The sequence below is a fragment of the Mus musculus genome, chromosome 1 (assembly GCF_000001635.26).
Source record: "Mus musculus strain C57BL/6J chromosome 1, GRCm38.p6 C57BL/6J".
NCBI classification, from domain to species: domain Eukaryota; kingdom Metazoa; phylum Chordata; class Mammalia; order Rodentia; family Muridae; genus Mus; species Mus musculus.
The window spans coordinates 24436299-24453820 of NC_000067.6; the positions used below are offsets into that span (position 1 = coordinate 24436299).

Below are 17522 nucleotides of genomic sequence, written 5' to 3' on the forward strand. Positions count from 1 at the left end.
TAACAACACCCCTAAAATATTAAAGTTTGTCTTTTACTCTTATTTTACATTTATGGGTATTTATATGTCTGTACATCACATGTGTAAACAGCCTATGTGTGGAGACTAGAGAGGGTAGCAGATCCCCTGGGAATGGAGATAAAAAGAGTTGTAATCTGCCACATGGGTGCTGGGAACTGAATCTGGGTTCTCTGGAAGAACGGCTATGTTCTTAACTATGTTCAGAACCATTTGCACAGCCCCTAAAAAGCACTGATTTAAAAACCAAAAGTAAGCTCCAAAACATATTAAAGCATTTCTATAGATATCCCCCAACAGCTAACAAGTGCTTTAAAAATTCCAATGTTGAGTTGGATTTTAAGAGAAATGTTATGTCATCCATCAAAAAAGCATGTGAATAACCAAGATCAATATAACAAGAATTCAAAAGAATCTTAGGTTGACTCACTCCTCATGTATATATATATATATATATATATATATATATATATATATATATATATTATGTATATGCAGGTGTATATGTATATGATGTATATGTATATGATGTATATGCATATGCATATATATGTATATGTATATGATGTATATGATGTATATGTATATGTACTAGAGGTTTATGTGTACATTTTTTTCTATTTTTATTTACCTAAAACAAGCTGCCTATAGCTTTGGGGGGCTTTTAATAAGAAAACATGGATAAGTAGATGAGTTTGTAACTGTAATGTAAATAAATTCTTATATTACAAAGTTAAAAAATGTATAAGTAACAATTTCCTTGGAAATAACCACATGTATGTATACTGTACCAACTAACTATAGTTAGATATAGACTATTTGCATACTAGCTATAAATGATCAGTTTAAAAGGAACCAACCTTAACTAAGTGATGGCTTACACTTGTTGAAGGCAAAGCTAGCGCCATTTACTTCAGTATTCCCCATGCTCCTCACAGTGTCTGTCCATGCCAAGCATTCAGGTGAGAGGAAGGTGGGGAGATACTATGTCATATCATGTTTGCTGAAGAATTGTCTTTGTACATACTGAGAAAGAGTTATTTCAAGTCTGCCCCAGTGCGTGTACATCATGTGCTCCTGGGCATCAGGCTCGTCTGTTAACTGAGTGCCATCTTATTTATAGATGGCCAGCTGAAGCTTTCCCTCCATTGACTACAGCATGTAGGGTAGATTTCTTAGAGTGACAGCATGCTCTCCCTCACTCAGTGCCTCACTTTCATGTAAGCAGGGTTTACCTGGGCCCCAAAGAGCTGGTCCTTAAGTATCATTTAGTGAGCATGGATAAAGCCCCATTTGCTGCTGACTGACTTAAACTTTGGCCTCTGTGTAAACATTTGGTGCCATGTGGATGAGTATTTAATAACTTCCCAGTGAGATGGGGCCAGAACAAACAGTCATATTGCTGGGAACTAAAATTAGAATACACACACACACACACACACACACACACACACACACACACATATGAATGAATGGAATAGCAGTCTTGTGCCTCCTACACCTGTCTTTCTTCTGACATGACATACAGACCAGAAGGATGGGAGCAGGAAGGAGAGGTCATCCAACTCTCATATTTCAGTCGTAGCCCCTGTCTTGCTTCTGAAGCCACTGTTGGGTTGTTATTTCAGTAAATCCTTAGTTCAAAACTATGGCGGCCTTTTCTGTAAAAGGGAATATGGTTCATTTTCTTCCCTCATACTCTAATCTTAGATAAATCGCATCACAATCAAGGAAATAGCAATACATATAATAATAAATGCTCTTCTTACTTAGACATGACATTACTTTCTTTGTATATTATAATACCAACAAGAAGAGACACTTTAAACACAATAGTAATTTGTTCTTTAAAACGACTTGACATTAAGGATATAGTTTGCCACTTATCTGGATATGATATATTAGAAACAAGCTGGTTCTGAAGAGTCTTCTCAATATGTTACGTTGTAACCCATAAAATAAACTATTATTTATTAGGGTATTCAGAACTCTTTCTCCTAAATGATATCTATTTTACCTTAGTATTTGGCAATGATATTAGACATATCATCATTTCTGTTATAGTGGTGACCAGAGAGGTTGAGGAAAACTGATTTAGTCACAGTTCTTAAACTCATTGTTTAAAGATGTTTGTACCCATATGCATAGTACATTGATATGGAGCTATTCTTTGTGGTTGGTAATGTATTAAAGAGAATTTCAGCTGGAATCGTGGTGCTATTGAAATTTGGACTAATAAAAGCAAAAGGACACAATTAATAGTTTGTTTGATATTTCGATATATGAAGTACTACATCTACCTTCTAAGAGATCAAGAATGTGCTAAGAAATGGATGAAGGAATACAGTTAAGATTTACCACAAACTCTAGGTAAAGTTCCTATCAACTGTAAGTCAAAGACTTAATAATTAGTGGACATATCACAGGGATTAGAATTCAACAGTTACCCACCCTTCCCTTCACTGGAAACCTGAAGCTGAACAGTATACAACTCTCTGAGAAAGTCACTTAAGAAGCAGAAAGCTTCAGTAAACAAATGACCTTCAGGAGATTTAAAAAAAATGGGGTCAGTGATGGAAAAACCTTTAAAAACACACCACTTTATTAGTTTCACCCAAATTGTTGGTAAATAAGCTCTGTTAGAGTAGAGAATCCAGTAAGCTTAATGACTGAAGCTAGTATAATATTACAAAGTTAAGAAAGAATTTAGTCACTAAACCACCAATTATTTTTTGAGGGTAAACAATCTGTCAAGCACTGTTAGAGATGGCTGGGGATTCAAAGAAACTAACTCTGTTTTTAAGTGGGTCGGTGTAATTCCTGCATTCAGCATCTTACTGTGTCTAACTCCTAGTGTGCTCATAGTCAATGAGCAGAGCCATCAAAGAATCTTGCATTTGTATGGTTAATATTCAGATGGAGAAGGGAAGGGAAATCAAAGTAGTAAACAGAAGTCTATGAACATTAGAAGAGATGTGCTGTAAGACCATCAGATGGGCATTAGATACCCTAATGTGCCTTATAACAGAAGTGAGCCTGTGTGCTCACTGAGAGGGTGATGAGTAAGCAGTTACATATACTTGCTCAGGAGAATACGTCCCTGTAAGTATCCACAGGGAAGGATGTTAGCTATGTATGCATTAGGAAGAGTAAGAGGAAATGTGTAGCTCCTATGGTGGGAGTGTGACTGGAGGTGTGTGTGTGGGTGTGGGTGTGTGAGAGAGAGACAGAGAGAAAGGGAGAGAGAGAGAGAGAGAGAGAGAGAGAGAGAGAGAGAGAGAGAGAGAGAGAGAGTTATGACATTGTCAGAAAGAAAAAACAGACAGCTTAAGAAATTCAATAAGAATTTAATTCTGTAAGATTTTGCAGGCTATTGTATTGCATTTGGATGTCAGTTTAAAGTCAAAGCAGAAGACATTGTTGACTTTGAGCAGAATAGTAACAGGAATGGCCTGGTTTCTATATTCAGAAAAGGCTCAGGGATAAAGGCTCAGTCGTGAAGGTTTTCCTAATATGTGCAAAGCCGTGGGTTCAATTCCTAGTAGAAAGAAGTCTCAAGGTGGACAGAAGTAGTAGAGAGATGACAGAAATAACCAAGAGACAAATGGTACTAACTGTGAGTGAATGGTAGTAGAAGACACTATGAGAAGTGGTTAGATCCCAGGGAGTTGTCAAATATAAGGCTAATGGGAGAGAGATTAGTCTATATGCTCATGTTCACAAAGGCAACCCAACTAAGACAATTATATGCAATTCAATATTACATAAAATGTATCCTAAGTTTCCGGAATGATCCAAAGTTCCTATTGGAGCAACAACACAGATAATTATTAACTCTGGACTAAATATAAAGACATAACAAGGAAGGGTGGAGAGTAGGCAGGTCACATGTCACTGAATGAAGCTGTTACACTCACCCTCTTTTAACACATGTTTAAATTTTTTTAACCTAGTAGATGGATTCTATAGTCTGAAAATTTCATCATTTTCTCCTGCTTGAAAAATCAAAGTTTTATATAATATAGTTTTACATAATATGTAAATTGTATTGCTAAACACAAAGTATGATATATGCACATATGTGCCTGCATGTGCGCGTGTGTGTGTGTGTGTGTGTGTGTGTCTGTGTGTGTGTGTGTGTGTGTGTGTGTGTGTGTGTGTGAGTGTGTGCACTAACAACTACCTGAAGACACTGGAAATGTAATAAAAGTCATGGAAATGTAACAATATTTGGCAGATACTGGATTGGAGTCAAAGTTTGGAAAAATTAAACAGCACAGGACCATTTTATTATTTATAAGAGGTTTAGGCTGAGCACAAGGACTTAACTGTGTAGCTAAAGGAAAAGCTTGTGGGAAAAGGTGAATTGAAAGATCCAAATTTAGAGTTTAGGACAGTGATTTGCAAGCTTCCTAATTCAGTAACCGTTTAATGCAGTTCCCCGTGTTGTAGTGAGCCCCAAGCATAAGATTATTCTTGTTGTTATTTCATAACTGCAATTTTGTCACTGTTATGAGTTATAATATAAATATCTGATATGCAGGATATCTGATATGCACCCCCTGTAAAAGGGTCATTAGATCCCCAAATGGGTCATGACTCACAGGTTGAGAACCACTGGTTTATGTCAAAGGCCATTCCTGGAAAGTAAATGGGTGGGGCTTACAAAGCCCTGGAGAAAAGTTTGTCCCAAATTCGGAATCTAAATACTGTTCAAATCTCTTGCTGGTCTTTTCTAGTTTAGGGGGAAAAATTTAAAAAGTGGAGTTTCAACAAGTGCCAATTAGAATGAAAAGGGTTTTGTAATATGAATTCAGCCAATGTAACTCATTAAAACTACATTATTGATCTTCAGAGAAATATAACATAATATAGGATTTGTGCTTCCTAGTTTGTATTAACACAAATCTAGATGTATCTGAGAAAAAGGAATCTCAACTGAAGAATTGCCTCCATCAGATTCTCCATTAGCTGTGTCTGTAGGGAAGTTTCTTGACTGATTATTGATGTCTGAGGGTCCAGGACATTGTGGGCAGTATCACCCATTAGCAGATGGGCCTGAGCTTCACTGTATAAGAAAGCAGGCTGAGCAAGCCACTGGGAAAATAGTAAGATGTGTTCCTGCATGCCCTCTGCTTCAGTTCCTGCCTCCAGGCTCCTGCCTTTGAGTTCCTGCCCTGACTTCCACTCTCAATGGTAAGCACTTTCCTCCCCAGCGTGCCTTTGGTTATAGTATTTGTCACAGCAATAGAAAGCAAGTTATGACAGAGGTCTTTTAATTCACTGGTAATTATAAGAGAAAATTATTTGACAAACAAGGAAGGTATAAATATATCTCATTCTACAAACAGCCTGATCAGGAAACCAGCTTGACATTAGTCATGATAGATTTACCTGAGAACTATTTGATTGATAGTATCTAACACTATAGCCAGTGATAACCAAAACATTACTAGGCCTGACAGCAATGCACTAGAAATGATTCCTTTCTAAAGAAGGGATAAAAAGAAAAAGTATAAACATATATACACCTAGCTGCATCATTATTAAAGACCTAAAACGTGATTAAAAATAATGAAAGCAGCCTATGAAAAATGAGACATTTTGATTGGCAAGTTCTTATCAGAAATAACAGAGCCTAGATGAGTGAAGAGAGTCTTTGAGTGGTCAGACTGAAGCCCACATCTTTCATTAATATGGTAAAAAAATATACAGCATGGCCAAGTAGGGCTTACTTTCTCAGGCACACACTCAGAAAATATATATAAGCTATTTTACAATATTAAGATGTTGAAGAGAAAAAACAGTACATGTCTACTCTAATATCTACAGAAAAAAAAACAAATTCAACATCTAGACTTTAAAAAAAAAACCTGCCAAATAAAACTAGAAACAAATTTCTTTAGCCAAATCTAAAATCAGAATGAAACATTCATACGAGTTACAGGCTTACTGTAAACTCGGCACACTTAGATTCCAAAAGACGGTTCTACTCCCTTATTAGTTTAAGGTTATTTAAGCTACCCTTAAAAACAACAACAACAATAATGTCTAATGTGGATTTGGTCTAATGTTTGTGTTATGTTACTAGGGTCCCCCAAATTGCACCATAATCTGCATGTAAGATGCTGAAGTTCCCTGTCCTCAGTTGATTTTGATTGGTAAATAAAGTTGCTAGTGACCAATGACAGGGCAGGGAGACATAGGCTGGGCTTTAGGATTCCCGGGCAAGGGACCAGGGAATGAGGAAGAAGATAGAGCTGCCATGCAGGGAAAGACCAGGCCTGAGAGGTGCAGAAGAGAGAACATAGCAATCATGTAAGAACTGTGGAAGAGTGGTCCCAGTCCCAGCCCCTCCTCTCACTCGGTCTAGGGCAGCAAAAATGAAATATAGATTTTAGTAAATATCAGTAATATCAGAGGGGAGGTGTTTACAATGTGGAGGCTTGGGAGTGACTCAGTCATTGAGCTGTTCAAGGCATATTAAGATGTAAGGCTGTGTGTGTCTGTATGTGTGTGTGTGTGTGTGTGTGTGTGTGTGTGTGTGTGTGTGTGTATGTGTGTACATGTGTAGTGTGTCTTTCAGGAACCCAGAACACGGGGGGAGGGGAGCAAGGAACTCATAGCAGGCACCTGGTCCATTAAGAAGAGATTAATTGGCAACTATAACAATCTACAACATCAAAGCAAACAGAAAACAAGAAACAGAAAGATCACATTTAGTGTGAAACTGATGAGCTTGCATGCTTGAAGAAGAAAGTTGTCATAAGATGAGGGCTGCATAGGTAGCTGTGAGTACATACATGAGACCATATGAACAAATTTGATACCTTACTAAAGTTGTAAGTGCATGCCAGCATAAAAAAAGGAATACCATTAGAGAATAGTGTATTTTTTGTCTCTTGGGAAAGCTGTTTTCTCAGTATAATATTTGGAGTGGTCTGCTCTTTCTCTTGTTGATTTGTAATGTTTTCCATATTATATCCCCAAACCCCATAAGCATTTGAATGTGTTTTAGGGCTTTGAAAATGCTTAAACTAAAACATTTAACGATGCTAAATATTGTTAAGATGTAGTTGCCTTTATAATTCTTATAAATTGACAAAGAGGCCAATAATTCATATCGCTACATTGGAGAGGGAAATTAGACACTATATTATTACATTGGACAAAAGACATTCTTTATCATGCAATGGATTTACTTATATGCATATAACCAAGAAAACACCCATGTTCATGAAAGATAGGCACAAATTGATGCATTGTACATTGTTAGTACAGGAAAATGTCAGCAACAGAAACATTTTTCTATACTTATTGGTGGGAAAGCTTTTGCCTATTAGAAGAAGATAAGTCGGTTGAAAAGTATAAATATAATCTATAACATCCACATGGACAGAGCTCAAAAGCTAATAAGGAATAGCATACAGCAAATACTTATTCCAGGAAAATACCATGTATGAAAAGGTGTAGTCTAACATGATCTTAAGTACATGTCTATAACATAGACATGTAGTAATCAGGAGTCATTATTCTTTTATAATTTCTTTAGAATGAAAAGAGAAAAGTAGACATCTAATGATATTTTCTTTGTTTAAAAACATCTAAGGCAATAATATAAGTTATTAACACTTGTTTACATTAAATAATAAATGCAGTGTCCATTATGTTCCATAGTCTTCATTAAACAGGAGAGAATTTATGCCTATTATTTTAACCTGGACAAGAGCCAATTCCTGGAGAGATCCCAGGCCATGAATAAGAGCCTATTATTATTGTTTTCTAAATGGTCGTGTTGTCAAACTGCTTATTAAATATTGATTTATAGCCATAGAGTTCTACTGCTCTCATACTTGGCCACAGAACCTCCTTTGTTCAGTGAGTAGCAGTTATTTCCCTATAAATTTTTGGCCAGAGAGGCCTCAGAGACACTGGAAGCAATGGAGTCTATTGTCATTGCTTTTGGTTATCTACTTCAACTAGACAGTAAGACCCTATTGGTGAAGACACCACACATTTTGGTTGTAGGATACAGAATTAGTCTTCAACTAAGCAAGAAACTCTGCCTGCTGGCTGTATTTCATGGTGTTTCAAGATGCTATGCAGGCTGCTGGGTGAGAAAAGACAGCAACAGTCTTGCCCAGTACTGGATACTGAATATTGACCTACCAGCAAAGATGTTTCTACCAGTGCAATAACAGTAAAATGTTGGTGGAGATGACCAATCAGTCCCCTGATTGGATTGGAAGCCTACTCTACAGGAAGGAATTCATTAAGCATAGTCAAGGCCCAGGAATAGAGATTCGTAGGCCTATTGATGAGGACTTTCAAAGTGGTCATGTTATCAAACTGCCTTCTAAATATTATGTTGCTATTCTTCAACCTCCATCAGAGCAATTTGTTACTGCAGTAGGTAGTGGCTAATACAGAGGAGCATTGTTGTTCAGAATGTTGAGATTAAGAGATTGACTGTAGGTGGGACATCTGTATCAATAACCCTCTTCACAGGCTCAGGAAATGTCTTAGAAGAGCAGTAAGAATCTAAGAACTGCATAGCAGCCTTATTTAAAATAGCCAGAAGCTGGAAAGAACCCAGATGCCCCTCAACAGAGGAATGGATACAAAAATTGTGGTACATTCACACAATTGAGTACTACTCAGCTATTAAAAAGAATGAATTTATGAAATTCCTAGGCAAATGGATGGACCTGGAAGGCATCATCCTGAGTGAGGTAACACAATCACAAAAGAACTCAAATAATATGTACTCACTGATAAGTGGATATTAGCCCAGAAACTTAGGATACCCAAGATATAAGATACAATTTGCTAAATGCATGAAACTGAAGAAGAACGAAGACCAAAGTGTGGACACTTTGCCCCTTCTTAGAATTGGGAACAAAACACCCATGGAAGGAGTTACAGAGACAAAGTTTGGAGCTGAGATGAAAGGATGGACCATCTAGAGACTGCCATATCCAGAGATCCATCCCATAATCAGCCTCCAAACGATGACACCATTGCATACACTAGCAAGATTTTGCTGAAAGGACCTGATATAGCTGTCTCTTGTGAGACTATGCCGGGGCCTAGCAAACACAGAAGTGGATGATCACAGTCAGCTATTGGATATATCACAGGGCCCCCAATGGAGGAGCTAGAGAAAGTATCCAAGGAGCTAAAGAGATCTGCAACCCTATAGGTGCAACAACATTATGAACTAACCAGTACCCTGGAGCTCTTGACTCTAGCTGCATATGTATCAAAAGATGGCCTAGTCGGCCATCACTGGAAAGAGAGGCCCACTGGACATGCAAACTTTATATGCCCCAGTACAGGGGAACACCAGGGCCAAAAAGTGGGAATGGGTGGGTAGGGGAGTGGGTGGGAGGGTATGGGGGACTTTTGGGGTAGCATTGGAAATGTAATTGAGGAAAATACCTAATTAAAAAAAATCTAAGAACTGGAAAATATTGGTGGGTGCTGTGAAATGTGGTCCTCTGGACATAGCATGGCTATTACATACATAAAACCATAGTGGCTGTGTTTACCAAGCAACTCTAGCACATTGTCAAGGTTGACCATTTGATACTGGACAAATAATTGGTGTGTTCTTTTCTGGTGGAGACCATTTCTCTGACTCTCATCATCCCTTAGTTGTCTGTAGTTCTTTGTGTAGAATAGAGGCCTCATGAGATTTCCCCTCTCCATGTTAGCATGCTTATTGCTTTCCTTGAGCAGGTTATATTTATATAATTAGTATATATACATATATGTATGTTACATACATGTATATGTATATATATGTTACACATATGTAATAATTAATAAAAAAGAGACCGTTAGTTTGAAAGAAAGCAAGGATGTATATGTGGGAGGGTTTGCAGGGAGAAGAGGGAAGGGGGCAAATGATGACATGACATTATAATTTCAATTTTTTCTAGCATGGAGGAAGAGGGACTCTAGACCTAGCTGATGGTTGATGGCTGCTGAGGGAGGAAAAGCTGCTTTTCTTTGAGCTTGGTGTATTTCGGAAAGATACTTGGACGAGGTTTTGTAGACTGTTTCATGCCCAGGTTCACAGGGTTGTTCTTAAGGTTATTCCTTAATGTGTTATTATTAGGATAATCTGGAAAAGCTTTAAAGCCAGCAACTGGGAAGACTGCAACTTGATTCACACGATGTCAAAAGTCATCATTCAGATTTTTCAATTCAAGTCAACTTTAGTTATGGCTAAAGATAGACGAGGCAGAGGTGTAACTGCTACCCACTTCTACATCTTCAGTCCCCAAAGTATTCCTTTCTTTCTCCCTACCTCCCATCCATCCTGCATTTCCCCCTTCTTCTCTCTTTCCCTTTCATTCTTTCTGTCTCTTCATTTTCTTCCAACTCCTTTTCTGTTCATTTAGTTTTATTTTTTTATCCCCTCCCCCACCCCCTGTCATGTGGTCCCTTTGGAGTTCTGTCTATATGACCTGTGAAGGTGAATCTACAGAAAGATCCAAATGTTATCAAAAGAATCAAAATATGGATTCTGAACATGACCTATTTTTATCAGTCAAAAGGGCATTTAGTACAGACTGCATTTAAACTGCAGCACCATTGTGGTCAATCTTCTTGCTAGCCCTCTTTTCTACATTGGTTTTCGATGGCTTCCTGTATAAGGGAAAGAGTCCATGGTTTTGAGGTGGCAGGGAAGGAAAGACACCATGATTGAGATTCTCTGGTGAGCCTGCTTCCGGGGTTCTGTACTTCATGACATTTCACCAACTTTCCTTCTCTCTATTCCTTGCAAATTGGCTTCCCTTATCCTTTATTCACTTCCTTCACTGAGACCCAATCACAGATGAGAACTTGGAAATTAAAAATATGAAACAAAAGTAATACTTAGTAAAAATACATGGTTTTGAAAGAAAGCAAGGATGTATATATGGAAGGATTTGGAGAGAGGAAAGGGAAGGGGCAAATGATGTCATTATATTATTATCTCAAATTTTTTTTTAGCTTGGATGAAGACAGACTCCAGACCTAGCTGATGGTTGATTGCTGCTGAGAGAGGAAGAGCCACTTTTTTTTTTTTTTTTGGCGGGGGGCTTGCTCTATTTAGAAAAGATACCTATTGCTGTATTTAGAAAAGATACCTATTGGATTGACATTCAGTATTGGATTACTTACAGTGTGGTTTTTCTTTAGTTTTAAAAATATAAACCAATGGTCAAAGAACAGTGATTCACAGGGATATAGAGAAATAACTGAAATAAACTTAACCACTCACAAACAAACTTCATGCAAAGGCATTATCATTCATTACTGTTTCTTTGCATTCACTGTTAAACAAAGTTTTATATTCCATTAAGATAACTAAATGCTATGATTTAGATGAGGAAAGGTGTCTAGCCGGCTCACTCTTTACTCAGCTCAGCTGTGGAAGCTTGGGTAGCCTTTAGGACTCTCTGTCTTGAAGTTGTCAATGATGTGGGCTTTCTTAAGAAAAAGAAACATTCTCTGCTACATATGCAGCTAGAGCCATGAGTCCCACCATGTGTGTTCTTTGATTGGTGGTTTAGTCCCTGGGAGCTCTGGGGGGGGGGGGTGTACTGGTTAGTTCATATTGTTCCTCCCATGGGGCTGCAAACCCCTTTAGGTCCTTGGGTACTTTTTCTAGCTCCTTCATTGGGGACCCTGTGCTCCATCCAATAGATGGCCTAGTCACTCACCAGTGGGAGGAAAGGCCCTTGGTCCTGTGAAGGTTCTATGCTCCAGTATAGGGGAATGCAGGGCCAGGAAGCGGGAGTGGGTGGGTTGGGGAGCAGTGGGGGAGGGGGATTTTTGGAGGGAAAACTATCTTGATTTTTACCAGTATGCCTCTCCAATGATAGAGATATTTCTTTATTACTAGTTCATTGAGTTGGACTTCAAATGAAAGCCAGGCCACTGCAACATTCTCATTAAAAAAAAAAAAAAAATGGGACAGGAAGAAAGCTTGTTTCTCCAGTTTCTGTAAACAATGGTTTTCCATACACTACTTGTGGGACCTAAAAAATGTGTCGGTCCCACATTCGGCCTATTAAATTAAAATCTGGTGGGGTGGAGGCCCAAGGCTGGTATTTTCTAAAGCATGCCAATGGGTTTTAGTGGAAAGTAGGTTTTGAGAATTACTGTGAATTAGGACTCTGATTTATCATTGTCTTGTTTAATATATTACAGAGTGGTTAGTCATTTTGGCTTCCTGGAAGACTCATATCAGTTACTTCAATTAATAAAATATTAACATGCATTATAAGATCAATTAAATATTTAGTGCACACCCTTATTTTTAGATGATGACTGTGTACACAAGGAAACAAATTCGTGGCAATTATATCAAATAGTAATATGCACATATTATTATGATTTCATTTTATAAAATAAATTGCAATATATTTTTATTAGACTGGATTTGTCGTATCTTTAGACACCACAGAGCAAAATATCTTAGTTTTTTCTCTGTAATGCATCCTGGATGACTGGCATAGAGACCACCATGGGGGGCTCCTTAGAAGAAATGAATCAGTTGCTATGAACCATTCATACTACAGATAGAGTCCCGTACAATTTCTTGGCTGCTATGGGTCCCAGGTTTCATTTCAAGTGAAATAATGAACAAAGTTCATCTATCAGCCTTCACACAGGAGCTGAAAACAACCAGCAAACCAAGTGACTAAGTGAGGTAGTTAGACATGTGATTGAGCTGAAGAAATAGTCACTAGCCTTTATGAGCATAGGGGAGCCTGTGTCCTTATTGGACACGTTGACGAATCTTCTGGGCATATGCCCAGGAGTGGTATAGCTGGGTCTTCAGGTAGTACTATGTCTAATTTTCTGAGGAACTGTCAAAGTGATTTCCAGAGTGGTTGTACAGCTTCCATTCCCACCAGCAATAGAGGAGTGTTCCTCTTTCTCCACATCCTCACCAGCATCTGCTGTCACCTGAGTTTTTTATTTTAGCCATTCTGACTGGTGTGAGGTGGAATCTCAGAGTTGCTTTGATTTGCATTTCTCTGATGACTAAGAATGTTGAACATTTCTTTAAGTGCTTCTTGGCCATTTAATATTCCTCAGTTGAAAATTCTTTGTTTAGTTCTGTACTCCATTTTTAATAGGGTTATTTGGTTCTCTGGAGTCTAGCTTCTTGAGTTCTTTGTATATATTGAATATTAGCCCTGTGGTACATTTACACAATGGAGTACTACCAAGCTATTAAAAACAATGAATTTATGAAATTCTTAGGCAAATGGATGGAACTAGAAAACATAATCCTGAGTGAGGTAACCCAATCACAAAAGAACACACATGGTACACACTCACTGATTAGTGGATATTAGCCCTGAAGCTTGGAATACCCAAGATATAATTCACAAACCACAGGAAACTCAAGAAGAAGGAAGACCAAAGTGAGGATACTTCTATCTTTCTTAGAATGGGGAACAAAATACCCATGGAAGGAGTGATAGAGACAAAGTGTGGAGCAGAGACCGATGGAATAACCATCCAGAGACTGCCCCACCTGGGGATCCATCCCACATACAATCACCAAATGCACACACTTTTGTGGATGCCAACAAGTGCTTGCTGACAGAAGTCAGTTATAGCTGTCTCCTGAGAGGCTTCACCAGTGCCTGACAAATACAAAGGTGGATGCTCACAGTCTACTATTGGACTGAACACAGGGTCCAATGAAGGAGCTAGAGAAAGGACCTGAGGAGCTGAAGGGGTTTGCATCCCCATAGGAGGAACCACAATATGAACTAACCAGTACCACCCCCCCCCAGAGCTCCCAGGGACTAAACCACCAGCCAAAGTGTACACATGGTAGGACTCATGGCTCCAGCTGCATATGTAGCAGAGAATGGCCTTGTCAGTCATCAATGGGAGGAAAGGCCCTTGGTCCTGTGAAGGCTCAATGCCCTAGTGTAGGGGAATGCCAGGGCCAGAAAGCAGGAGTGGATGTGTTAGTGGGTAGGTGGGGGGAGGGGTGTATAGGGGGCTTTCTGAGGGGAAGCCAGGAAAGGGGATAACATTTGAAATGTAAATAAAGAAAACATAAAGCTAAAAGTTTCTTTCAAAATTACTTCATTCAATTTTGAAAATAAAATCCTTCAAGAGCTTTGTTCTTCTAAAGTAAAGCCCCTTGTCTCACTTCTTGGATTTCCTATATACCAAGAAACCGTATTCTTCTTTAAGTGCCAGTTGGAAAATGATTTGAAGTAGAAAATACTTTCATTCCATTTGGGTTGTTCAAGTCTAGGTAAAATACACACATATAAGATCACAGCCCTTCAAGTTTCATTGTTCTATGGCCAGAACTGGGAGACATCTACCATCACGATGGCTCTTTGAATATTAGTGACTTCATGCTTCATTTACGGCATTAATAATATCAATGACAGGCCTCAGGCTACACTTGATTTTATTTTTTTTTCCTTTTTCATTAAGCTTAGAATCTTTCTTAAGTTAAATGAGAATCTTTAATGCTCTATGTAGGGAATTTGTAGTAGTAGATTGTATGTAAATGGGAATACTCCATATGTTTATGATTAGATACTTAAGAAATGATGAAATATTAACCTGACAACTATCCTATCATGTGCACATTATTAACTTTTATCACGAATCTCCTGCTGTTTTATCATTTGCAAATCTTATAAATAAATCATGGGAAAATAGTCTCTGGTAGGTTTGCAAGCAAAGTAACAACCAGTGTGAAAGTGTATCTCTTGTCTGAGTGTGGTGGTCCACACTTCTAATCCCAGCACTTGGGAGGCGGAGTTCAATGGGTCTCTGTGAGTTCAAAGCCAACCTGGTCAACATAGAGAATTCTGAGATCTGGGTGTGAGGCAGGGGAGGGGGAGGGGAGGGGGGAGAGGAACAGAGGGGAATGAGGAGGGGGGAGGAAAAGAAAGAGAGAGATAAGGAGGAGAAGGACAAGGAGGAGGAGGAGGGGGAGGAGGGAGAGGAGGAGGAAGGGGAGGGGAGGAGGGAGAGGAGAAGGAGGGGGAGGAGCTTTTCCCTGTGGGATGATTATATCTAGTGTCACTTTTACAATTTTTAGGCCAAGTGGAACTCTCTACTTCAATTTCTCATAATATATATTTTATTCAAAAAATAATGCCTAATCAACCACAGGGACATGGTTATGAACCATGGTAAGGATGTAGAAATATGCTTGAGGTAGATACTGATTACAGACTTCTATTAAAAAAAAAAAAAAAACACCCCTAAGGCTTTGGGTCAAGTATGTCATTGCTCAGGGCAGAAATTCATCTTTAAAGTGAGAAGGTTTGCTAGGCAAATTCAAAGTTCACTATCAATTCCTGTAATACTTAAATTGTATCTCAGTCATGATGTAGTATAAAAAGCAAATGGAACATTTCGATTTTTGGTTTTTTTCTTTAGAATTACTTACAGTTAAGGCTGGTGGCCCTGGAGGTCCCATATCACCCTAAAATAGATGAAAGAAAAGTTGCAGTTAACAACAGCACCTTTCTGTACATTATTTAAGAGGTTATGGAGAGAAACAATATAAAATGATAAATCTTTTTCTTTTACATGTTTATCTGTTTTTTGAGAACTTCGTGATATAGTTTGAATCATATTCTTCCCCCGTTTTCCAATTCCCCCAAACCCTTCTCAATTTCCCTACCAGAAAATTCATACTTTGAAAGGACATAAAAATAGAATTTTTCTTAAAAATTTTTGCACAATGATAGCTGTTTCATGTTCCCTTTGGGGCTTATGATATAAAAATCGCCTTGTGTGCCCTCATGCTTTCTGCAATAGCAAAGTGTGTTTTGAAAAACTAAAATAATCTAAATTTTTTTTATTCTTTTGACTATGAATCTAAAATTAGAAAAAAATTATCTTTCCAAATATGGTTCCTTGCCAAAAGAGCAGCTGGGAAGCGTCATGAAGGCAGATAATTTTTCTGACAAAGTTTGAATGAGGATCAGCAGAAATAATAAGTGGATCTCTCCGCCCCACTCCATGCCTTCCAGCTGCAAGGAGCTGTTCCCACATCCTCTCCTAGGCTCTGCCGCATCGGCATCACTTGTGCCTCTAGCTCTGAGAAAGCTCCCTCCGTCTGTATTTTCCAGTACTAGAAATGCTTTGCTGACCTACGTGAATACAGGTTTCCAGGTGTGTGTATCTTGACTATTAAAAAGTCTTTGAAAATGCTGGGTACGGTAGTACACAATGTAAATGCCAGCACTCAGGGTAGAGGCAAGAGGATCTTTGTGACTTTAAGGCCAGCCTCACTGACACTGCAAGTTCTAGACCAGCCAGGGTTACACAGTAAGACCATGTCTTTTAAAAACCGTCTTTGAAACAGTCTCCAAAGTTCATGTTGTGTCACCCTGGTGCTCTTCTGTCTCAGGAGTTCTAGTCACTTAAAGAGAACTCCGTAGTCATGGAGACCGAGTGCTCTGGCTGTGCTTTTGTTGCCTTGAACGTCATGGAGTCTTTGTGTCTGTGGCATGAGCCATCAGGTTGTCATGCTAAATCTAGGATTTTCTCTTTTTCTCATTAAACTTAGTATCTTAAGTTCTAAGGCATAGCATTGTATATTCCTTCTTTTTGGGACAAGTAACAGTTGTTAAGGAACTTAAATCAGTTACTAAGGATTGCTCTGTGAGATCATCTCTAGTGCAAAGATAAATATTTAAGATAGGAAGGAATTCTGTATGCTCTCAGCATGAAGAATAAAATGCAGATATATACAATTCCCACGAAATCTGAATTGCCTAATTACGGCACTCAATACAACCCTTGAATTTAATACTGGTTGGTGCGCACTGAAAGGCCACTTCCAAAATGCTGTTATGAAACGGTACAGGGGGAAAGCACAAGAAATGGTTCATTTGATTTAAAGTGGAGGCACAGAGCGAGCTTCCTTTCCACCAACGCCACCTGTCTGATCATTAAGAGGTGACAGCTTGGTGTTACTGGCTGAGTTTCCTGACACAGGACACCTTTGCTAATGTGCTGATGGACCGCTCACGCTGTCAAGCAAAGGTGAGAAACAGGAGGTTTCACTCCTGTGTTAATGTCAACGAGTAACTGCACACACAGTCTCTCACACTGAAGCAACCAAAAGGCTTTCCTTACTCACAAGCTTTTCACACAACAGCCTTCTGCCATATTCAGGATGTTTGGGTCACCAGATAGGATCTACAAGAAGTCACTCACTTTAGGCAGTGTGTGTTTGCGCGTGCATGCGTGTGTGTGCGTGCGTGCGTGTGTGTGCGTGTGTGTGTGCGCGTGCGCGCGTGTGTGTGCGTGCGCGTGTGTGTGTGTGTGTGTGTGTGTGTGTGTGTGCGTGCGTGCGTGCGTGCGTGTGTGCGTGTGCGTGTGCGTGTGCGTGTGTGTGCTTTTGGGTAGATACAATACCTTGTCTCCTTTTGGGCCAGGTGGACCTTGAGGACCCGAGTCACCTTTCAAACCCTGAAAAGAACATAACAAAAATA

At 38.9% G+C, this 17522-nt stretch overlaps 1 protein-coding gene across 7 annotated transcripts in view; it reads right to left on the reverse strand.

Moving 5' to 3' along the window:
- Positions 1–17522, reverse strand: part of Col19a1 (collagen, type XIX, alpha 1) — a 330240-nt gene that overhangs the window by 178616 nt on the left and 134102 nt on the right. For all 7 annotated transcript variants that reach the window (XM_006495645.4, XM_030245411.1, XM_006495646.4 and 4 more), the window contains 2 exons: positions 17446–17499; positions 15464–15499 (listed from right to left, as the gene is read on the reverse strand). In XM_006495645.4, coding sequence (XP_006495708.1) covers positions 15464–15499; positions 17446–17499 — 90 coding nt within the window. The remainder of the gene's footprint in view (positions 1–15463; positions 15500–17445; positions 17500–17522) is intronic.